Source organism: Heterodontus francisci, chromosome 3 (genome assembly GCF_036365525.1).
Source record: "Heterodontus francisci isolate sHetFra1 chromosome 3, sHetFra1.hap1, whole genome shotgun sequence".
NCBI classification, from domain to species: domain Eukaryota; kingdom Metazoa; phylum Chordata; class Chondrichthyes; order Heterodontiformes; family Heterodontidae; genus Heterodontus; species Heterodontus francisci.
In genome coordinates, this window is record NC_090373.1 from 165897063 (window position 1) to 165922326 (window position 25264).

The 25264-nt window shown below is 45.8% G+C and overlaps 1 protein-coding gene across 2 annotated transcripts in view; it reads left to right on the top strand.

The window, feature by feature from the left end:
- mfsd4b (major facilitator superfamily domain containing 4B) overlaps nucleotides 1-25264 on the top strand; it is a 56196-nt gene that overhangs the window by 22726 nt on the left and 8206 nt on the right. Inside the window, exons 2-3 of one of the 2 annotated variants that reach the window (XM_068027347.1) lie at nucleotides 20836-21004; nucleotides 23718-23834. In XM_068027347.1, the coding sequence (XP_067883448.1) occupies nucleotides 20836-21004; nucleotides 23718-23834 (286 nt within the window). The remainder of the gene's footprint in view (nucleotides 1-20835; nucleotides 21005-23717; nucleotides 23835-25264) is intronic. The other variant, XM_068027356.1, reaches the window with a different exon arrangement.

The window sequence follows — 25264 nt, forward strand, 5'->3', positions numbered from 1 at the left end:
AATACGTAGATAGTCCAACTAGGGATGGGGCTGTACTGGACCTGGTATTGGGGAATGAGCCCGGCCAGGTGGTTGAAGTTTCAGTAGGGGAGCATTTCGGGAACAGTGACCATAATTCCATAAGTTTTAAGGTACTTGTGGATAAGGATAAGAGTAGTCCTCGAGTGAAGGTGCTAAATTGGGGGAAGGCTAATTATAACAATATTAGACAGGAACTGAAGAATTTAGATTGGGGGCGGCTATTTGAGGGTAAATCAACATCTGACATGTGGGAGTCTTTCAAACGTCAGTTGATTAGAATCCAGGACCAGCATGTTCCTGTCAGGAAGAAGGATAAGTTTGGCAAGTTTCGGGAACCTTGGATAACGCGGGATATTGTGAGCCTCGTCAAAAAGAAAAAGGAAGCATTCGTAAGGGCTGGAAGGCTAGGAACAGACGAATCCCTTGAGGAATATAAAGACAGTCGGAAGGAACTTAAGCAAGAAGTCAGGAGGGCTAAAAGGGGTAATGAGAAGTCATTGGCAAACAGGATTAAGGAAAATCCCAAGGCTTTTTATACGTATATAAAGAGCAAGAGGGTAACCAGGGATAGGGTTGGCCCACTCAAGGACAGAGAAGGGAATCTATGTGTGGAGCCAGAGGGAATGGGCGAGGTACTAAATGAGTACTTTGCATCAGTGTTCACCAAGGGGAAGGACTTGGTGGATGATGAGCCTAGGGAAGGGAATGTAGATAGTCTCAGTCATCTCATTATCAAAAAGGAGGAGGTGTTGGGTGTCTTGCAAAGCATTAAGGTAGATATATCCCCAGGGCCTGATGGGATCTACCCCAGAATACTGAGGGAGGCAAGGGAAGAAATTGCTGGGGCCTTGACAGAAATCTTTGCATCCTCATTGGCTACAGGTGAGGTCCCAGAGGACTGGAGAATAGCCAATGTTGTTCCTTTGTTTAAGAAGGGTAGCAAGGATAATCCAGGAAATTATAGGCTGGTGAGCCTTAGGTCAGTGGTAGGGAAATTATTAGAGAGGATTCTTCGGGACAGGATTTACTCCCATTTGGAAACAAATGGACTTATTAGCAAGAGGCAGCATGGTTTTGTGAAGGGGAGGTCGTGTCTCACTAATTTGATTGAGTTTTTTGAGGAAGTGACGAAGATGATTGATGAAGGAAGGGCAGTGGATGTTATCTATATGGACTTCAGTAAAGCCTTTTACAAGGTCCCTCATGGCAGACTGGTACAAAAGGTAAAGTCACATGGGATCAGAGGGGAGCTGGCAAGAAGGATACAGAACTGGCTCGGTCATAGAAGACAGAGGGTAGCAGTGGAAGGGTGCTTTTCTGAATGGAGGGATGTGACTAGTGTTGTTCCGCAGGGATCAGTGCTGGGACCTTTGCTGTTTGTAGTAAATATAAACGATTTGGAGGAAAATGTAGCTGGTCCGATTAGTAAGTTTGTGGACGACGCAAAGGTTGGTGGAGTTGCGGACAGTGATGAGGATTGTCAGAGGATACAGCAGAATATAGATCGGTTGGAGACTTGGGCAGAGAAATGGCAGATGGAGTTTAATCCGGACAAATGTGAGGTAATGCATTTTGGCAGGTCTAATGCAGGTGGGAAGTATACAGTAAATGGCAGAACCCTTAGGAGTATTGACAGGCAGAGAGATCTGGGCGCACAGGTCCACAGGTCACTGAAAGTGGCAACGCAGGTCGATAAGGTAGTCAAGAAGGCATACGTCATGCTTACCTTCATCGGTTGGGGCATAGAGTATAAAAATTGGCAAGTCATGCTGCAGCTGTACAGAACTTTAGTTAGGCCACACTTAGAATATTGCGTGCAATTCCGGTCGCCACACTACCAGAAGGACGTGGAGGCTTTGGAGAGGGTACAGAAGAGGGTTACCAGGATGTTGCCTGGTCTGGAGGGCATTAGCTATGAGGAGAGGTTGGATAAACTTGGATTGTTTTCACTGGAACGACGGAGGTGGAAGGGCGACATGATAGAGGTTTACGAAGTTATAAGCGGCATAGACAGAGTGGATAGTCAGAAGCTTTTTCCCAGGGTGGAAGAGTCAGTTACTAGGGGACATAGGTTTAAGGTGCGAGGGGCAAAGTTTAGAGGGGATGTGCGAGGCAAGTTCTTTACACAGAGGGTGGTGAGTGCCTGGAACTTGTTGCCGCGGAAGGTGGTGGAAGCAGGTACCATAGAGACGTTCAAGAGGCATCTTGACAAATACAGAAGATTTTAGTTTTGGCAGGCATCAAGATCGGCGCAGGCTTGGAGGGCCGAATGGCCTGTTCCTGTGCTGTACTGTTCTTTGTTCTTTGTAATATGGGGTTAATGTAGGATTAGTATAAATGGGTGGTTGTTGGTCAGCACAGACTCGGTGGGACGAAGGGCCTGTTTCAGTGCCGTATCTCTAAATAAAATAAATAAATAAAGGCACAACATTAGCTATCCTCCAGTCTTCCCGTACCTCACCCGTGGCTAACGACGATACAAAAATCTCTGCCAGGGCCCCAGCAATCTCTTCCCTTGCTTCCCATAGCATCCTAGGATACACCTGGTCAGGCCCTGGGGATTTATCCACCTTAATGCACTTCAAAACCTCCAACACCTCCTCCTTTGTAATGTTGATATGCTCCAGGATATCGCTGTTCCCTCCCTTGAACTCACTAGCTTCCATGACCTTCTCCACGGTAAATACAGACGAGATGCATTCATTTAAGACCTCGCCCATTTCCCATGGCTCCACACATAGATTGCTTCACTGATCCTTAAGGGAACCTACTCTCTCCCTAGCTACCCTTTTACTCTTAATATACTTATAGAATTTTTTAGGATTCTCCTTTATCTTATCTGCCAGGGAAATCTCATGGCCCCTTTTCGCCCTCCTAATTTCCTTAAGTGTAGTCCTACATCCCCTATACTCCTCGAGGGACTTGCTTGATCCCAGCTGCCTTTACCTGACATATGCCTCCTTCTTTATCTTGACCAGACCCTCAATATCCCTTGTCAACCAAGGTTCCCTAAACTTGCCAGCCTTGCCCTTCCATCTAACAGGAACATGCTGGGCCTGAACTCTTCCTATCTCACTTTTAAAAACCTCCCACTTGCCAGACGTCCCTTTACCTGTAAACAGCCTCTCCCATTCAACTTTTGAGATTTCCTGTCTGATCCCATCGAAATTAGCTTTCCCCCAATTTAGGACTTCAAGCTGAGGACCAGTCCTATCCTTTTCCATAACTATCTTGAAGCTAATAGAGTTATGGTCACTGGTCCCAAAGTGTTCCCCCACTGACACATCAACCACCTGCCCAGCCTCATTTCCTAAGAGGAGGTCGAGTGTAGCCCCTTCTCTAGTAGGGCCATCCACATACTGCTTCAGAAAACTATCCTGGACACACTTAACAAATTCTTCTGCATCTGATCCTTTAGCACTAAGGCAGTCCCAGTCAATATTAGGGAAGTTAAAATCACCTACTATTACAACCCTATAATTCCTACACCTATCTGTGATTTCCCTACATATATGCTCCTCCACTTCCCTCTGACTATTGGGGGACCTATAGTATAATCCCATCAAAGTGGTCACCCCTTTCTTATTTCTAAGTTCTACCCACATGGCCTCACTAGATGTTCCCCCTGGGATATCCTCTCTAAGTACTACCGTGATGTCCTCCCTAATCTCTACCATAACCTCTGGCTGCTCACCCTCCCCTTTCAGAATGTCCTGCAGCCGCTCCAAGACATCCATGACCCTAACACCAGGGAGGCAACATACCATCCTGGAGTCTCGTTTGAGGCCACAGAAACACCTATCTGTACCCCTTACAATAGAATCCCAAATCACTATAGCTCTTCCTCACCTTTTCCTCCCCTGCTGTGCAGCAGAGCCCTCCGTGGTGCCACGAACTTGGCTGTTGCTGCTTTCCCCTGGGAGGTCATCCCCCCCCAACAGTGTCCAAAGCGGTATATCTGTTTGAGAGGGGGATGGCCACAGGGGACTCCTGCACTACCTGCCTGCGCCTACTACTCCGTCTGGTGGTCACCCGTCCCTTTTCTGCCTGTGCAGCCATTACCTGCTGTGTGACCACCTCACTAAACACGACATCTTCAGCATCTCAGATGCTCCACAGTGAATCCACCCGCAGCTCCAGCTCCGCAATGCGGGTAGCCAGTAGCTGCAGATGGATACACGTCCTGCACACATGGTTATCAGGGCCACTGGAAGCATCCCTGATCTCCCACATAGCGCAGGAGGAGCAGATCACGGGGCTGGGCTCTCCTGTTATGACTTACCCTAAGATTAATTAGTTACTCCCTTAATTAAAAAATACTAATTATACTAGGGGCCTTGTTCTACCCACTCCAACCTAAAGTCCTTAATAAGCTACACTGAATTAAAAAAAACACTTTAGTAGTACTCACCTTATCACCAGAGGTTTTTTTTTCAACAAAAAAAGTGACTCACCCAACCAATCACCTTGCAGCTCTCCTCTGACGTCATGTTGGCTTTTTTTTCTTTTTTTTCAAAACTCCGGCGCACTGGGAGAGCTCTGCTCCGCTCCCGGAAGGTAAGAAACTGGGCCTCGATCTTCAGGCTCAATTTATAGGCTCCGCTCTCGGCGTTCTCCCCACAGGTCCGCTCTGTTCCTCTCCGCTCTGCTCCCGGAAGGTAAGAGACTGGGCCTCAATCCTCAAGCTCGATTTATAGGCTCCGCTCTCAGCGTTCTCCCCACAGGTCCGTTCCGTTCCTCCCTGCTCCGTCCCTATTATTTTTGCACCTTTCTGAGATTTGCCTACATACCTGCTCCTCTATCACTCCCTGACTGTTTGGAGGCCTGTAGTACACTCCCAGCCCCCTTTTTGTTTTTAAGTTCTACCCATATGGCCTCATTTGAAGAACCTTCTAGGATATCATCCCTCCTGACCGCAGTAATTGACTCTTTAATCAACAGTGCAATGCCACCTCCTCTTTTACCCCCTCCCCTATCACGTCTGAAAATTCTATACCCTGGGATATTAAGCTGCCAGTCCTGCCCTTCCCTCAACCATGTCTCAGTAATAGCAATAATATATTCCCAGGTGTTAATCAATGCCCTCAAATCATCTGCCTTACTAGTAAAACTGCTTGCATTAAAATAGATACAATCCAGCCTTACATTATTTGCTTGAGCCTTAGCAGGTCTACATTTACTCTGCCCTCCAGACTGACTTAGCTTCTCATTTATATTTGATTGTACATCACCCCCTACTGTGCTTCCACTCTGTATCCCATCCCCCTGCCAAATTAGTTTAACCCCCCGCAGCACTAGCAAACCTCCCAGCAAGAATGTTGGTCCCGTTCTGGTTCAGGTGCAACCCGTCCAACTTCTACAAATCTCACCTTCACCAGAAACAGGCCCAGTGATCTAGGAAACTAAAGCCCTCCCTCCTGCACCATCTCCTCAACCATGCATTCATCCGCTCTAACCTCCTATTAATATACTCACTAGCCCGTGGCACCGGAAAAAACCCAGAGATTACTGAGATGTGCTGGGCTTCCCCGTCGTTGAGGATGGGGATATTTGTAGAACCACCTCCTCTGGTTAGTTGTTTAATTGTCCACCACCATTCACAACTGGACGTTGCCAGCATGTTGTCAGCCAAAGAATATTGATAAACTAGTGCTGGTTACTTTGAAGCTTTCTTTTGTCATTTGAGTGTTGAACTATGACTTTGACTTTTGAAATAGTGTACTGAGTTTCAGCTGCTGTTCAGCTGATTTCTTTTTTTCTGCACCAAGTTTTCAGAAAGATTTTCAGTATCTGTTTTCCTCTCCCCCTGATTTTATTTCAGGACTTTTAATGCAAATATTAGCAAACAGCTGGTGCTTTTGAACTGGTTTTTCATGTATGGACTTCCCCAAAGCATGTAAATCTTTTGAATGAATGCTGGATTATTTGCAGGCTTTTGTGAATGTAAATGAGGTGTTGTCCTTGTTGGATTCCGTTCTTGCTGATAAGAGGCTCAAGGGAATTACTTGCTTGCACTCACTGACACACGGCATTTATGTTGATGCTTTCCATTGATCTGCACGTTCCGTCAACTGACTTCATTTTAAAAAAATATACCAAGTTTACAATGCACCACCACACCCTTCCCTGTCCCCACCTCTCAGTGAGATCAAGTGCTCTCCATCTAGGTAATGGCAGGTGAGCACTCTGTGCTAGAGCACAGTGGGGTGTCAATAGGCTGCAGCCTCGTGTTTAGCTCCATACACTGTATGTGTGTGTGTGTGGCTCGTTCAAGCTGTGCTTCTTCAAAGATCCTGAATGGCACTGTTTTCTCTGGCTCCCAGAGTGTCTTAGTGGGTAAACACACTGCATGATCTTGCATAGTGCAGTGCAAAGTCACCCACACCAGAAGCAGCTTGGTCTAGTTTGCAGTCGCTGCTGAATTAATCTCTGCCACGGCATCAACTGAGGATTTCTTTTGTGTTGATGTGAGGGAGCAGGATTACAGGGCAGTGCTGTTGTACATGTCTTGATTTCAATTGTTAATCTCACCCATTCTAACACCTTGAGATTTCACAAGCTTTTTACTTCGAATCAAAATGGCTGACTGAATTTGGCAATGATGCATTCATTAGCTGATTTTACCTGCAATCTCTAGAAATCATTATTCAATATCTGCTTTAACTGGTTGTGTATTTATTATGATTCAACAGTACTAGTGAAGTTCAAACTGTACAAGGAGTCAGATGGATGAAGGCTTTCTAATACATTAGCTGACACTTTCTGCTCAAGTACTGACTATCAGCTATAGTAGCGGCTAAAAATAGCAAGTAGCACGTCTACAGCTGCAACTCTCTGTTCTGTAACAATGAACGCACTGATGCGACCAACAGAGATTAATGTCATGTATTATAAAAATAAAATACTGCGGATGCTGGAAATCTTGTTTTGAAATAAAAACAAGAAATGCTGGAAAAACTCAGCAGGTCTGGCAGCATCTGTGGAGAGAGAAGCAGAGTTAACATTTCAGGTCAGTGACCCTTCTTCAGAACTGGCAAATATTAGAAATGTGAAAGGTTTTAAGCAAGTAAAGCAGGGGGTGGGGCAAGAGATAACAAAGGAGAAGGTGTAGATAGGACAAGGTCACAGAGAGTAACCAACCAGAAGGTCATGGAGCATAGGCAAACAATATGTTAATGGTGTGTTGAAAGACAAAGCATTAGTACAGATAGGGTGTTAATGGACTGAAAACTGAACAGCCGCAAGTACAAACATGGGAAAAAAAATGGGTAAGCAAACTGAACAAACTAAGATGAAATAAAATAAAATAAACACAAAAAATATACAAAAAAGAAAAAATAACTAAAAATTAAAGTAAAATGGGGGGCCCGTCATGCTCTGAAATTATTGAACGCATCTTTCCCCTTTCTTCCCTTGTCAGCATTCCGAAGGGATCATTCCCCCTGCGACACCCTGGTCCACTCCTTCATTACCCCCACCACCTTGTCCCCTTCCCAGGGCACCTTCACCTGTAATCGCAGGATAATACCTGCCCATTTACCTCCTCTCTCCTCACTATCCCAAGCCCCAAACACTCCTTTCAGGTGAAGCAGCGATTTGCTTGTACTTTCAGTGTAGTATACTGTATTCGCTGCTCACAATGTGGTCTTCTCTACATTGGGGAGACCAAACACAGACTGGGTGACCGCTTTGCGGAATACCTCAGCTCAGTCCGCAAGCAGGACCCCGAGCTTCCGGTTGCTGGCCATTTCAACACTCCCCCCTGCTCTCATGCTCACATCTCTGTCCTGGGATTGCTGCAGTGAACATAAACGCAAGCTCGAGGAACAGCATCTCATTTACCGATTAGGCACGCTACAGCCTGCCGGACTGAACATTGAGTTCAATAATTTCAGAGCATGACGGGGTCCTCATTTTACTTTTACTTTTAGTTATTTTTCCTTTTTTTTTTTGTGTGTTTATTTTATTTTATTACATCTTAGTTTGTTCAGTTTGCTCACCCGCTTTTTTTTTCATGTTTATACTTGTGGCTGTTCAGTTTTCAGTCCATTAACACCCTATCTGTACTAATGCTTTGTGTTTCAACACACCATTAACATATTGTTTGCCTTTGCTCCATGACCTTCTGGTCGGTTATTCTCTGTGAACTTGTCCTGTCTACACCTTCTCCGTTTGCATTGGAGTGCTGACTTGGGGCTGCATTAGTGTGCTAAAGGGGGAGTTTTGTGACTGAGGGAATTCAGTGAGGAGGGAGCGAGGAGCTCCTTTCATTTCCTACCTGTCCTCAAACAGCGTGAGGGGAGCTGAGAGTTTCCAAAGAGCACAGCTGACTGGTGAGTAAGTCCTGGTGGGTATATTTCAAACTGGATTGAATTGTAAGTCATTGTTTTAGCAAGACTTAGTTGATTTTTTAAATTATAACAGTCTTCTAAAGTTTTAAATATAAAGGGTTTAGTCATGGCAGGAGAGCTTAAAGTCGTGGTTTGCTCCCCTTGCTGCATATGGGAATCCGGGAACATTTCCAGTCCCCAGGACCAGCATGTGTGCAGGAAGTGTGTCCAGCTGCAGCTCCTGGAAGCTCGGGTTTCAGAGCTGGAACGGCAGCTGGAAGCACTGTGGAACATCCGCGAGTCTGAGAGCATCGTGGATAGCATGTTTAGAGAGTTAGTCACACCGCAGCTGAAGGGACTTGAGGAAGGAAGGGAATGGGTGACCACCAGGCAGTCCAAGAGAAACAGGCAGGTAGTTCAGGAGTCCCCTGGGGTCCCGCTCGCAAATCGGTATTCCATTTTGGAGGCTGATGAGGCTGGTTCCTCCAGGGAGTGCGGACAGAGCCAAGCTTCTGGCACTACAAGCAGCCTGTGTGCACAGGAAGGGGGAGAGAGAGGAAGAGCAGTAGTAATAGGGGATTCTATAGTCAGGGGAACAGATAGGCGCTACTGTGGCTGTCAACGTGACTCCAGGATGGTGTGTTGCCTCCCTGGTGCCAGGGTCCGGGATGTCGCTGAACGGCTGCAGGGCATCCTGAAGGGGGAGGGTGATAAAGTAGAGGTCATGGTACATGTTGGTACCAATGACATAGGTAGAAAGAGGGATGAGGTCTTGCATCAAGAATTCAGGGAGTTAGGCAGTAGACTGAAAAGCAGGACCTCTAGGGTTGTAATCTCCGGATTACTCCCAGTGCCACGTGCTAGCGAGTATAGAAATAGGAGAACAGATGAATGCGTGGCTTAAGAGTTGGTGCAGGAGGGAGGGTTTTAGATTCCTGGACCACTGGGACCATTTCTGGGGAAGGTGGGACCTGGACAAGCGGGACGGTCTACATCTGAACCAGAAGGGGACTAACATCCTTGCTGGTGGGTTTGCTAGTGCTGTTGGGAGGAGTTTAAACTAATTTGGCAGGGGGAGGGGGTGCAGACTCCTAGCAGAATAGGGACACAGCTAAACACAGGAAAGCAAACAAGTCAGAGGGAATACAGCGGAAGTAAATTTCAAGGGAGTAAGGCCAGGATGGATGGCCTCTACTTTAATGCCAGGAGTATTACAGGTAAAACGGATGAGTTCAGGGCAAGGATTGACACGTGGAATTGTGATATAGTAGCCATCGCGGAGACATGGTTGAGGGATGGGCAGGATTGGCAGCTCATTATCCCGGAATATAGAATCTTCAGGCGAGACAGAGGAGGAGGGGGCATTGCAATATTAGTTAAGGAGTCAGTTACTGCAGTAAGGAGAGATGATATCTTGGAGGGGGCATCAAATGAAGCTTTATGGGTAGAGTTTAGGAATAAAAAAGGGACAGCCACATTGCTAGGTTTTTATTATAGACCCCCAGATAGTAAGCGGGAAATTGAGGAGCAAATATGTGCGCAATTTGCAGAGGTGTGTAAAAATAATAATAGGGTAATTATATTAGGTGATTTCAACTTTCCCAACATTAATTGGGATAGTCATCGTGGTAAGGGCCTAGATGGAGTGGAGTTCTTAAAATGTATACAGGAGAACTTTTTAGCTCAATATGTAGAGGATCCAACAAGGGAGGGTGCTGTGCTGGACCTAATTCTGGGGAATAAAGCCTGACAGGTGGTTGATGTGTTGGTGGGGGAACATTTTGGTGATAGCGACCACAACATGGTACAATTTAAGCTTGTTATGGAGAAAGAAATAGACAAGTTGCAAAAAAAGGTTTTGGATTGGGGGAAAGCGAATTTTAGTAAAATAAGGCAGGATCTGGCTAAGGTAGACTGGAAAGAGTTACTTGTCGGGAAATCTACAGAAGAGCAGTGGGGGGCATTCAAAAAGGAAATGGGGAGGGTACAGGCCCAACATGTTCCCTCTAGGGTAATAGGTAGGAGCAACAAGCCCAGAGAACCATGGATGACCAGAAACATTCAGGGTACGATGAGAAGGAAAAGAGAGGCTTTTAGCAAATACAAGGAGAGCAAATCAACGGAAGCATTAGTGGAGTACAGAAAGTGTAGGATGGAGCTTAAGAAAGCAATTAGGAGAGCAAAGAGGGGATATGAGAAAGCTCTGGCTGGTAAAAGTAGGGAAAATCCCAAGATATTCTATAAGTATATCAATGGGAAGAGGATAACCAGGAAAAGAGTAGGACCCATTAGAGACCAAGGGGGAAATTTGTGGGTGGAGCCAGAGGACATTGGTAGGGTGTTGAATGAATACTTCACATCTGTCTTCACCCAAGAGAATGAGGAAGTAGATATGGAACTCAGAGAGACTGTGAGGTTCTTGAGCAAATTGTCATAGGGAGTGACAAGGTATTGGAGGTTTTGGAAGGCTTAAAAGTGGAAAAATCTCCAGGTCTGGATGATTTGTGTCCTGGGATGCTGTGGGAGACGAGGGTGGAGATTGCAGGGGCTCTGACCCAAATTTTTAATTCCTCTCTGGCCATGGGGGAGGTGCCAGAGGACTGGAGAACAGCTAATGTGGTCCCACTATTTAACAAAGGTTTTAAAGATAAGCCAGGGAACTACAGACCAGTGAGTCTCAGGTCAGTGGTAGGGAAACTATTGGAGAAAATTCTGAAGGAAAGAATCTATCTCCACTTGGAGAGGCAAAATTTGGTTAGGAATAGTCAGCATGGCTTTGTCAGAGGGAGGTCATGCCTAACAAATTTGATTGAATTTTTTGAGCATGTGACCAGGTGTGTAGATGAGGGTAGTGCAGTTGATGTAGTTTACATGGATTTCAGCAAAGCCTTTGACAAGGTCCCACATGGGAGACTTATCAAGAAAGCAAATGCACATGGGATACAGGGTAACTTGATGAGGTGGATTCAAAATTGGCTTAGCTGTAGGAGACAGAGAGTGATGACATGCGGCTGTTTTAGTGACTGGAAGCCAGTGTCCAGTGGCGTACCACAGGGATCTGTGCTGGGTCCCCTATTGTTTGTCATTTATATAAACGACATAGATGACTATGTGGGGGATAGGATCAGTAAGTTCGCGGATGACACAAAGATTGGCCGAGTGGTTAACAGTGAGGTTGAGTGTCTTGTGTTACAGAAAGATATAGACGGGATGGTCAAATGGGCAGAAAAGTGGCAGATGGAATTTAACCCTGAAAAGTGTGAGGTGATACACTTTGGAAGGAGTAATGTGACATGGAAGTAGTCAATGAATGGCCTGACACTGGGAAGTTCCGAGGAACAAAGGGACCTTGGCGTGTTTGTCCATAGATCTCTGAAGGCAGAAGGGCAGGTTAATAGGGTGGTGAAAAAGGCATATGGGACACTTGCCTTTATCAGTCGAGGCATAGATTACAAAAGCAGGGAGGTCATGTTGGAGTTGTATATAACTTTGGTAAGACCACAGCTGGAGTACTGTGTGCAGTTCTGGTCGCCACATTATAGGAAGGATGTGATTGCACTGGAGGGGATGCAGAGGCGATTCACCAGGATGTTGCCTGGGATGGAACATTTAAGCTATGAAGAGAGGTTGGATAGGCTTGGGTTGTTTTCGCTGGAGCAGAGAAGACTGAGGGGTGACCTGATTGAGGTGTACAAGATTATGAGGGGCGTGGACAGGGTGGATAGGGAGCAGCTGTTCCCCTTATTTGAAGAGTCAGTTACGAGGGAACACAAGTTTAAGGTGAGGGGCGGGAGGTTTAAGGGGGATTTGAGGAAGAACTTTTTTACCCAGAGGGTGGTGACGGACTGGAATGCCCTGCCTGGGAGGGTGGTAGAGGCGGGTTGCCTCACATCCTTTTAAAAAGTACCTGGATGAGCACTTGGCACGTCATAACATTCAAGGCTATGGGCCAAGTGCTGGCAAATGGGATTAGGTCGACAGGTCAGGTGTCTTTAATGCATCGGTGCAGAATTGATGGGCCGAAGGGCCTCTTCTGCACTGTATTATTCTGTGATTCTGGTTATCTCTTGCCCCACTCCCGCTTTTCTTGCTTAAAACCTTTCACATTTCTAATATTTACCAGTTCTGAAGAAGGGTCACTGACCTGAAGTATCAACTCTGCTTCTCTCTCCACAAATGCTGCCAAACCTGCTGAGTATTTCCAGCATTTCTTGTTTTCAATGTCATGTATTACTTGTCCTGCTTGTGGAACTCGCCCCCTGCCCCCTCTCTTTGTTAGTGTCTCCTCGAACTTTGTATCTTGTGTGAAGAAGATAAGATACAGGATTTTTATTTCTTGTTCAGGTAGGACTGTTGGAGATTACACAAGGCCGTGGAAAAGCTCTGGGACCAGTGACTGTGGTCAGCACTGAGAGACCACATTCTGGGTGCAAAAGCAAAATACTGCAGATGCTGGAAATCAGAAACAAAAACAGAAAATGCTGCAAATATTCAGCAGGTCAGGCAGCATCTGTGCAGGCAAAATCAAAGTTAAGGTTTCAGATCTGTGTGACCTTTCATCAGAGGGCTCTGATGAAAGGTCACACTGACCTGAAACGTTTGTTTTTTTCTCTCCACACTTTATGGGTGCCCTGTTTGGTGCTTGTTTTTCAATTTAAAATGCACTGTTGGATTTAGTCGATGTACTGGTAAACTCTGAGAGTGAAGCTGAAGCTGGTCATCTGAACCCAAGAGGGTATATTACACCCCTGAGCACAATCCCAGACTTTCATTTCCATCAGTGATTTGTAGTTTCTAAAAAAAGATTTCCAAACTTGAGGCTAATTATTTGAATCTCCCGTGGATGTCATTGCAATGCAGCCCTGCTCTGCTATAGGATCGGAGGTACTACCCTTTTTAAAACTGAATATTACTTTAAGTTTGGTATAAAGCACTATGTTAAAAGTAATGTCACAGAGGGGGTTGATTCCCAGATTGACACCGTACTGATAGTGAAATAGTTACAGAAGCAGAATCTTTCACTGAATGTTTTACCTCTTACTGTGCAATGGGTTAAGGAATGACAGATGGATTTTAATGTCGATTAATGCAGAGTGATGTATGTTCGATCAAGGGGCATGTTTGTGATGAAGAGATGTCTGTTAGGAAAATGGGAAAGGATCTGGTGTGATTCGTAACTGCCCACTGAAGATGTCCAGTCAATATGAAGCTGTTATCAAGTCTTGGTCAGTACAGGAGTGAACTATTGGACTAGAGTTCAATATAAGTTATTCTAATCTTGTATATAGGTAGAGTTGGGACTGTTTGGGACCACTGTGTAGGACATTAGTGCATTGTGAATTGTTCCGAGAAAAATTGCGAGGATGATCTTGATGGCTTTTATTGAATAAACAAAAATGTGGCAGAGGGAGGAAGGACAGATTTAAAATCCAAATCCTCCCCTTGCTTCCCACGGGATAATGATGCTCTGGAACAGACTCCCAGAAAAGTTGACTAGCCAACACTCTCAACTGGGAGTTGGATGAATATTTGGTTGGGAATTGAATTGGAGATTACAAAAACAAGTACAGACTGAGAGGATAAGACTGAGAGGACTGTGGTTAAGCCACAGCTGGAGTGCTGCGTACAGTTCTGATCATTACGTTACAGAAAGGACATACTTGCTCTGGAAACAGTATACAGGAGATTTACAAGAATGTTGCCAGGGCTTGGAGATTGCAGCTATGAGGAAAGATTGGATCATCTAGGGTTTTTTCCCTGGAACTGAGGAGGCTGAGGGGTGACTTAATTGAGGTGTACAAAATTATGAGGGGCCTAGATAGAGTGGACAGGAAGGATCTGTTTCCTTTGGTGGGGAGGTCAGTTATCAGGGGGCACAGATTTAAGGTGATTGGTAGAAGGATTAGAGGGGACATGAGGAAAAACCTTGTCACCCAGAGGGTGGTGGGTGTCTGGAATTCACTGCCAGAATTGGTGGTGGAGGCAGAAACCCTCAATTCTTTTAAAAGGTACCTGGACATGCAGCTGAAGTGCTGTAACCTGCAAGGCTATGGACCAGGTGCTGGAAGATGGGATTAGATTGGGCGGCTAGATTGTTTTTGGCCTGCACGGACATGATGGGCAGAATGGCCTCCTTCTGTGCCGTAATTGTTCTATGGTTCTATGTAGCCCACTGGAGATGTGGGGTGAGATGGGTGAGGTGTCTGGAAGGCACCAGGCCAGGATTGTTTTGCGATCGGGGACTATTTTCACAGGGGAGCTGATGATGGGGTAGAGGTCATGATGAAGTAGAATGCGGGTGGCTATTTCTTGATCTCTGCTAATGTTCTTAGGAAATAGCAGTTTCTTTATAGAGGAATACAAATGCATAAGTGTATGATTGTAACCTCAGGGACCGGTATATCCCTCACTTTACCATTACCATCAAACCGGGAGACCAATCCTGGTTCAATGCAGAGTGCAGGAGAGAATACCCGGAGGAGCATCGGTTATAACCCCAAAATGAGGTGTCAGCCTGGTGAAGCTACAACCCGGGGCTACTTGCGTGCCAAACTGAATAAGCAGCATGCGATAGACAGAGCAAAGCGATCCCATAAGCAACGGATCAGATCTAAGCTCTGCAGTCCTGCCACATCCAGCCAACTAACTGGAGGAGGTGGCTCCACAAATATTACCATCCTCAATGATGGGGGAGCCAAGCACATCAGTGCAGAAGATAAGGCTGAAGCATTTGTAACAATCTTCAGCCAGAAGTGCCGAGTTGATGATCCATCTCAGCCTCCTCCTGAAGTCCCCAGCATCACAGATGCCAGACTTCAGCCAATTCGATTCACTCCGGGTGATATCAAGAAAAGTCTGAAGGCACTGGATACTGCAAAGACTATGGACCCTGACAATATTCTGGTAATAGTACTGAAGACCTGTGCTCCAGAACTTGCTGCTCCCCTAGCCAAGCTGTTCCAGTACAGCTACAACACTGGCATCTACCCAACATTGTGGAAAATTGCCCAGTTTTGTCCTGTCCACAAAAAGCAGGACAAATCCAACCTGGCCAATTACCGTCCCATCAGTTTACTCTTAATCACCAGTAAAGTGATGGAAGGTGTCATCAACAGTGCCATCAAGCAGCACTTGCTTAGCAATAACCTGGTCAGTGATGCTCAGTTTGGGTTCTGCCAGGGCCACTCAGCTCCTGTTCTCATTACAGCCTTGGTCCAAACATGGACAAAAGAGCTGAACTCAAGAGGTGAGGAGAGAGTGACTGCCCTTGACATCAAGGCAGCATTTGACCGAGTATGGCATCAAGGAGCCCTAGCAAAACTGGAGTCAATGGAAATCAGGGGGAAAACTCTCCGCTGGTTGGAGTCATACCTAATGCAAAGGAAGATGGTTGTGGTAGTTGGAGGTCAATCATCTGAGCTCCAGGACATCACTGCAGGAGTTCCTCAGGGTAGCGTCCTAGGCCCAACCATCTTCAGCTGCTTCATCAATGACCTTCCTTCAATCATAAGGTCAGAAGTGGGGAGGTTCGCTGATGATTGCACAATGTTCACCATTCACGACTCCTCAGATACTGAAGCAGTCCGTGTAGAAATGCAGTAAGACCTGGACAATATCCAGGCTTGGGCTGTTAAGTGGCAAGTAACAGTCATGCCACACAAGTGCCAGGCAATGATCATTTCCAACAAAAGAGAATCTAACCATCTCCCCTTGACATTTAATGGCATTACCATCACTGAATACCCCACTATCAACATCCTGGTGGTTACCATTGACCAGAAACTGAAGTGGAATATCCATATGAATACCATGGCTACTAGAGCAGGTCAGAGGCTCGGAATCCTGCGGCGAGTAACTCACCTCATGACTTGCCATAGCCTGTCCACCATCTACAAGGCACAAGTCAGGAGTGTGATGGAATACTCTCCACTTGCCTGGATGGGTGCAGCTCCAACAACACTCAAGAAGCTCGACACCATCCAGGCCAAAGCAACCCACATGATTGGCACCCCATCCACAAACATTCACTCCCTCCACCACCGATGCACAGTGGCAGCAGTGTGTACCATCTACAAGATGCACTGCAGCAATGCACCAAGGCTCCTTAGACAGCACCTTCCAAACCCGTGACCTCTACCACCTAGAAGGACAAGGACAGCAAATGCATGGGAACACCACCACCTGCAAATTCCCCTCCAAGCCACACCCCATCCTGACTTAGATCTGTTTAGCTTAGAGGTACAGCACTGTAACAGGCCCTTCGGCCCACCGAGTCTGTGCCGACCATCAACCACCCATTGATACTAATCCTACACTAATTCCATATTCCTACCACATCCCCACCTGTCCCTATATTTCCCTACCACCTACCTATACTAGGGGCAATTTATAATGGCCAATTAACCTATCAACCTGCAAGTCTTTGGCATGTGGGAGGAAACCGGAGCACCCGGAGGAAACCCACGCAGACACAGGGAGAACTTGCAAACTCCACACAGGCAGTACCCAGATTTTAACCTGGGTCGCTGTAGCTGTGAGGCTGCGGTGCTAACCACTGCGCCACTGTATCGCCGTTCCTTCACTGTCGCTGGGTCAAAATTAACTCCCTTCCTAACAGCACTGTGGGCGTACCTACCCCACTCAGACTGCAGCGGTTCAAGAAGGCAGCTCACCACCACCTTCTCAAGGGCAATTAGGGATGGGCAATAAATGCTGGCCTGGCCAGCGATGCCCACATCCCATAAATGAATTTTTAAAAATTGTGCTAAGACTATTTGTATTGTAATCCATTGCTTTTAAAACGAATTTTGCGAGCCTGTTTCAGCCATGGAGTGCTGATGTGACATTTTGAACTGCCCTGAGGTGGCAGAATCACGTCTTCCAGGAATAGTGGTAAGGGTGCTTTTCCTGTAAATTAATATTGGCAGAAACTTGGCCATTGTGTTAATTCTGCTCCATCTCCTCTGTGGCAGAAGAACACAAAACCAGTTTGTTGCTGCTAACTTAAGGTGCAAGAGTTATTTATTTATTTAGAGATACAGCACTGAAACAGGCCCTTCGGCCCACCGAGTCTGTGCCGACCATAACCACCCATTTATACTAACCCTACAGTAATCCCATATTCCATATCACTTACCTACACTAGGGGCAATTTACAACGGCCAATTTACCTATCACCTGCAAGTCTTTGGCTGTGGGAGGAAACCGGAGCACCCGGGCAAAACCCACGCGGTCACAGGGAGAACCTGCAAACTCCGCACAGGCAGTACCCAGAATCAAACCCGGGTCCCTGGAGCTGTGAAGCTGCGGTGCTAACCACTGCGCCACCCTTCTCTGTCGTTGGCTCAAAAACCTAGGACTCGCAGCAGCAGTATGGGTGTACCTACACTACATGGGCTGCAGTGGTTCAAGAAGGCAACTTGCCACCATCTTCTCAAGGGCAATTACGGTTGGGCAGTGAATTGCCAGCGATTCTCACATTCCATGAAGGAACAAAAAAAAGTATTAACACGGTCGTGTCACATACAGTTTATGGGGAGGCAGTGGATTAGTGGTATTGTCACCAGACTAGTAACTCAGAGCCCCAGGCTAATACTCTGGGGACATGGGTTTGAATCCCACCATGACAGATGGTGGAATTTGATTTCGATTAATAAATCTGGAATTAAAAACTAGTCTATTGGTGATCATGAAATTATTTTCGATTGTTGTAAAAACCCATCTGGGTCACTAATGTCCTTTAGGGAAGGAACTCTGCCGTACTTACCTGGTTGGGCTTACAGCAATGTCTTTGACTCTTAGCTGCCCTCTGAAATGGCCTAGAAAGCCACTCAGACTTTGTAGCGGTTTGATACAACTAAGGAAAGGAACTAAACTGGATGCCTGGCATCGACCTAGGCACCGGAAACGACAATGGCAAACCCAGACCTGTTGACCCTTCTTACTAACAACTGGGGGCTTGTGCCAGAATTGGGAGAACTATCCCACAGACTAGTCAAGCAACAGCCTGACATAGCCATAATCATACTCATGGAATCATACCTTACAGATAATGTCCCAGACACCACCATCACCATCCCTGGGTATGTCCTGTCCCACTGGCAGGACAGACCCACTAAAGGTGGTGGCACAGTGGTATATAGTCGGGAGGGAGTTGCCCTGGGAGTCCTGAACATTGACTAAGGACCCCATGAAGTCTCAGGCCATCAAGTCAAACATGGGCAAAGAATCTTCTTGCTGAGTACCATCTAGCAAGACTGGAGTCAATGGGAATCGGGGGAAACTCTCCGCTGGTTGCAGTCAGAGCTAGCACAAAGGAAGGTGGTTGTTGTTGGAGGTCAATCATCTCACTCCCAGGACATTACTGCAGGAGTTCCTCAGGGTAGTGTCCTAGGCCCAACCATCATCAGCTGCTTCATCAGTGACCTTCTGTCCATCATAAGATCAGAAGTGGGGATGTGCGCTGATGATTGCACAATGTTCAGCACCATTTGCGACTCTTCTGACACTGGTTCCCATGTCCATATACTGCAAGACCTGGACAACATCCGGGCTTGGGCTAATATGTGGCAAGTAACAAGTGCCAGGCAATGACCATCTCAAACAAGAGAATCTAACCATCTCTCATTGATGTTCAATGGCATTACCATCGCTGAATCTCTCACTGTCAACATCCTGGAGTTTACGATTGACCAGAAACTGAACTAGACCAGCCACATAAATAATGTGGCTACAAGAGCAGGTCAGAGGCTGGGAATTCTGCAGTGAGTAACTCACCTTCCCAATAGCCTGTCTACCATCTACAAGGCACGTCTCTTTCGAGGCTAAAATTAGAGGTCGCCTTTTTAGGATAGAGATGAGGAGAAATTTTTTCTCTGAGGATTGTGCGACTTTGGAGTTCTCTGCCTCAGAACATGGTGGATGCGGGGTCATTGAATATTTGTAAGGCGGAGGTAGATAGATTCTTGTTAGGCAAGGGAATCAAAGGTTATCAGGGTAGATAGGAGTGTGGAATTTGAAACACAAACAGATCAGCCATGATCTTATTGAATGGTGGAGCAGGCTCAAGGCCTACTGCTCCTAATTCGTATGTTCGTAAGTCAGGAGTGTGATGGAATACTCTCCGCTTGCCTGCATGGGTCCAGCTCCAACAACATTCAAGAAGCTCGACACCATCCAGGACAAAGCAGCCCACTTGATTGGCACCCCATCCACCACCTTCAACATTCACTCCCTCCACTACTGTTTTTTGATTATAAACATTTTGCTTTTCTTTTGGCCTTCAACAAGAATGAAGCTGCTCTTGTCTGATTTTATGCATTCCAATCTTTCGAGTAAGTGTTGGGGGCTGCAGTCTCCTTACCACCGAGACGCTAAATACCAGGATTGGTAAAAGGGTAGAATTTAGATTCTTACAGCAAAGTAGGGTGCCACTTGGCCTGCTGTGCTGGTGCTGGCTCTTTGATAGTGTTGTTCAATATAGTCCCACACTCCAGCTTTCTCCCATAACCCTGCAAATTAGCTCTCTTCATAAACATGCTCAATTGCCTTTTGAAAGTTCCAATAGAATCTGATTCTACCATCCTTTCAGGTAGTGCATTCCAATTCTTAACAACCCTTTTTGTGAAGAAATCTCTCCTCATTTACTCCCCTGTTCTTTTGCTAATTATCATAATCTTGAATACCTCTATTAGGTCTCCCCTTAACTTTCTCTGCTCTGAGAAAACGATCCCAGTTTCATCAATCTCTCCGCATAAATGAAGTTCTTCATTCCTGGTATCATCCTAGTAAACCTCCTGTCTCCTCTCCAAGACCATGATATCCTTCCTAAAGTGTGGTGCCCAGTGTTGTACACAATACTCCAGCTGATTTGGTCAGGTTTATCTCGTTGTAGAACATGGATGCCAATACATCTTAAAAAAAAATGTACTTGAAGTGATTGGTAATGTTTTACTGATGTCAGTTTACTATCTGCTGCAAAGAGAAAATCCCTCCCCTCGCTTTTAACTTGCAGTGAAAAAATCAAAGCTCGGCTCTCCTGTGCTGGCTCCATTGATGATGATACATTGGAAATCGATCTATCAGGTCAGAAAAATTGAAGGTTTCATCCCCGGTGCCTGTGCTGACCTCAGTCTGGTTCCTGGTAAGGCTGCTACAGTCAACCTCAGGCTTCCTGGTCAAGCCAGGGATGCACCAGCCAGCTTTCCTGCTATTGATCAGTATCCAAGGGTAAGAAGAGGATTTTGCTTCTCTGTGTACCCCAGTGCCTTGGCAAATAGCTCACTGGTGATCAGCTTCTTGGTACAGCGCCAGCAGGCACTGTGGAACTGTCGGGAAGTTTCAGACCATGTGCAGCCTCTCCGTGGGGTAGAAGCTAACGGATCCTGGAACAATCCTGTTATACTGCTTGAAAGACATTTACTTGTGCTTTCTGTCAGCTATGTCGTTTAGTGACTCCTGTTTGTCTTTTTTTTCCTCTCCTCAGGGAATGAGCATTGCTATTTTGGGACCTACGTTTAAGGAATTGGCAACTAACGTCAACAAAAATATCAGTGAAATCTCCTACATCTTTGTGGGCCGTTCACTGGGCTATTTGGGAGGCTCGCTAGTAGGTGGGCTACTGTTTGACTGTATGAATCCCCACTTGTTAATCGGTAAGTTCAAGCCATCCAGCAGTAGACAGAATGGTGAATGATGTTGTGAAATAACTACAGTCTGAGTTCAGTGAGAATATTGTTTATATTGCCTGTTTTTGATTTACATTTAAATATCACATTAACTTGGAAGGATGAATATAAGGACAACTTTTGATAGACTTGTGGCTGCAGGGTTTCAGCATTCACCCAACTTAAATAAAATGCAAATTAGTATAAGGTAGACGCAGTTTAGCTGTTAAGCCTCTATCAGGCAAATGGCACGAACCATTTCTATTACCACAAATGTCAATTACAAAGGTGCCACTTATAATATAATAACTGCAGTAATTATTTTGGGCTGTTCAGTAAGTACTTATACTGTACATATTCATTTAAAGGAACAATTGCAGAGCTATGGAAAAAGAGCTGGGGAGTGGGATTAATTGGATCGTTCTTTCAAAGAGCTGTCGTTAGCACGATGGGCTGAATGGCCTCCTTTTGGTTCTGTATGATTCTAAATGGCTGATTTCAGCCCAAATTGAGTCCTTGAGCCATTTCAAGCAGCTGTTTGCACCTTGTTAAAGTACTTGACAATGAGATTCTGGATGCAGCTGCTGATAGAGGAGGCATTTACTTCCTGTTAAAAATGTTTTTGGTTAACCTACCTTTTTGGTTACATTATTCACCATGTATAGCAGGCCAATCGTGCTGCTCTCACATTCGTTCAAGTCTTCAGAAGAAGGAATTTTCCTCCACACAAGATCAGATGGCAGGTTGTTCAGCCTTGCCCGTCTTAGAGCGAAGACCAAAGTATGGAAAGTCCTCATCAGGGAACTCCTCTTTGCTGACGATGCTGCATTAACGTCTCACACTGAAGAGTGTCTGCAGAGACTCATCGACAGGATTGCGGCTGCCTGCAACGAATTTGGCCTAACCATCAGCCTCAAGAAAACGAACATCATGGGACAGGACATCAGAAATGCTCCATCCATCAATATCGGTGACCACGCTCTGGAAGTGGTTCAAGAGTTCACCTACCTAAGCTGAACTATCACCAGTAACCTGTCTCTCGATGCAGAAATCAACAAGCACATGGGAAAGGCTTCCACTGCAATGTCCAGACTGGTCAAGAGAGTGTGGCAAAATGGCGCACTGACACGGAACACAAAAATCCTAGTGTATCAAGCCTGTGTCTTCAGTACCTTGCTCTATGGCAGCGAGGCCTGGACAACGTATGTCAGCCAAGAGCGACGTCTCAATTCACTGCCTCCGAAGAATCCTTGGCATCAGGTGGCAGGACCGTATCTCCAACACAGAAGTCCTCGAGGTGGCCAACATCCCCGGCATATACACCCTACTGAGCCAGCGGCGCTTGAGATGGCTTGGCCATGTGAGCCGCATGGAAGATGGCAGGATCCCCAAGGACGCATTGTACAGCGAGCTCGTCACTGGTATCAGACCCATCGGCCGTCCATGTCTCCGCTTTAAAGACGTCTGCAAACGTGACATGAAGTCCTGTGACATTGATCACAAGTCGTGGGAGTCAGTTGCCAGTGATCGCCAGAGCTGGCGGGCAGCCATAAAGGCGGGGCTAAAGTGTGGTGAGTCGAAGAGACCTAGCAGTTGGCAGGAAAAAAGACAAAAGCGCAAGGGGAGAGCCAACTGTGTAACAGCCCCAACAACCAATTTTATCTGCAGCACCTGTGGAAGAGTCTGTCACTCTAGAATTGGCCTTTATAGTCAATCTAGGCACTGCTTCACAAACCACTGACCACCTCCAGGCTCTTACCCATTGTCTCTCGAGACAAGGAGGCCAAAGAAGAAGAATTATTCACCATGTATAGCAGGCAAATCGTGTTAACACCAATTCGCCCACTGTAAGTGGTAGGAACTGCACACTATTGGCTTGTGCAGACCAAGAAAATTAGTACTACTGCCTTAAGGTTACAAAGTCCTCTCTGATTAATTTATGCTGTTTCAGGTCAGCACTGAATATTGACTGCAGTCTTCTCTCCTCTCTTCCCCACCCCAACCCCCGTTCCTGCATGCCTGCATCACCTTCCTGCCAACTGCTCTCTCTCCCCACCCCCACACACTAGATGTTTCAAAGAATTTGGCACTGATTTCTGATGTCACTCCTCGCACTTTTTTTTCTTTTATCCTGTGAAATAATATTTCTTGTGCTTTTTGCCCCTGGTTCATGTGACTTTATGGCCAAAATCTTTTGATCTCCCTATATCAGGGTCGAGCAATTTAAGTCGGTGAGCTGGTTCAGCCTAAAATAGAAGGTATTTTGAGATTGGCTGGTGGGACTAGGATGGGATTTTAACTGTGATTTACATTAGACACAATTGTTTTCAGTAGTTTGTAAAAATCAGAGCAGGCTGTATGTAATTGAAAGCTAAGTCTGCTGCCATTGTTTCACCCACATTCACACTATTAAAACCAATTATTTATTTTGATTCCTGAAGCTAAAACCTCGACTTACTATAATACTTCTCTATAATAATTATTATTTGAAGAAGCCACAGTGCATTTGCTTCTTTATCTGTGCCTGTGGAGCAGCCACAGACATATTGTTGGCAAATGTAAATGACTTGTTGCTTGAGGGAGGAAAGCTCTGGTTTGGCACACGTGTGCGATCTCCAGTTTGCGTCTTCAGAACTATCAGAACCTGTTTGGCAAAATTCTGATCAAACAGTTGATGCTGTTGCTATGGAAACCTCTTTAGGAATTTCGATGCTGATGACTGCGCTGGGAATGTGTACTATTCCATGGTGTACAAAGACAGTATTGCTGATGGCATTGATGTCCCTCGTTGGAATTTCAATGGGCTTCCTGGATACAGGTTGGTAAATCTTTGAGATATAATCATGTTTAAAACCTCAGATTAAAGCCATTTGTTTTGTTCCATATGCATAAAGAAAATAACCTTGCTGTTGTAAGGCTAGGACTAATAGATTTCCTTTAGATGTGGCATGGAGTGGTTGGAGCAGGATTCAGGTTGTAACCTCAGTCCAGTAGTTAGCCCTGTGTTGATTACAATTCCACTGGTGAGGCAAAGCAATTGGAATGCACTCTTAATTGGTACCTGTCCTAAATCTTTGTCCTTCGCCCCCACTTTTCGTCCCAAAACCTCTGATTGTGAAGATGTTGACCTGTTGGTGAACAATCCAGACGTGCCAGTGACCTCACTGACTGCGAGTGTCAGGATGGTGTTCTGTTGTGAGTGTGAAACTGTTGAGCTCTACAGTTACCTAATAACCACGTGTGTACTTCACAGCAATCCTGGCTGAGTATTTTCCTTTTCTGTATGCTCCCTACCTCCGTCTAAGGATGTTGAGATCAAGGGTGCCCCAGTCCTGTTTTATCCCATCACACTGTGCCTCCTCCACCCTGCGAGACATTGAACATGGGACATTCTGTCTCTCTCTCTGGCTGAGTACTGGAGCTCGCTCGCTCTCTCTCTCTGTCTCTCCCTCTGGCTGAGGGCTGGAGATAGGTCTCCAAATAGTGAGTGAGAGATACAGGAGCAAATCTGCAGGGAAATCACAGAGATGTGCAAGAACTATAGTGTGGTGATATTGGGGGACTTTATTTACCCAAATATCTACTGGGATAATTTTAGAATAAAGAGTAAGAAGTAAAGAGGAATTTCTGAAATGTGTTCAGGAGAACTTCCTTGTTCAGTATGTTCTCAGCTCAGCTACAACGGAGACATTGCTGGATCTGATACTGGGAAATGAGGTGGGCCAAGTGGACCAAGTGTCTGTGGGGGAGCACTGGGGTAAGAGTGATGTCTAGATTGGAAGAAGGCTAATTTCAAAGTGATGATAAGGGATCTAGCCAGGGTCGAACGCAACAGGAAGAGCTGTATCGGAACAATGGGTTATCTTTAAGGAAGAGATGCTTCAGGTACAGGCTAGGAACATTCCAACAAAGGCGAAAGGTAGGGAAACCAATAAACAGAGCTCCTTGGATGATGAGGGAGCTAGAGATTATGATAAAACAAAAAAAAGAGTGTATGATGCATGTCAGGTGAATTCTTCAAGCAAGAACAAGGCCATATACAATAAGTTGAGAGAGGAAGTGAAGTGGAAAATAAGACTGGAAAAGAGAGAATATGAGAATAGAATAATCGTCAACATAAAAGGGAACCCAAAAATCATCATCTAGGATGTGAATAGTAAGGAAGTGGTAAGAATCGCAGAATTGTTACAGCACAGAAGGAGGCCATTCGGCCCATCATGTCTGCACCAGCTCTCCGAAAGAGCAGTT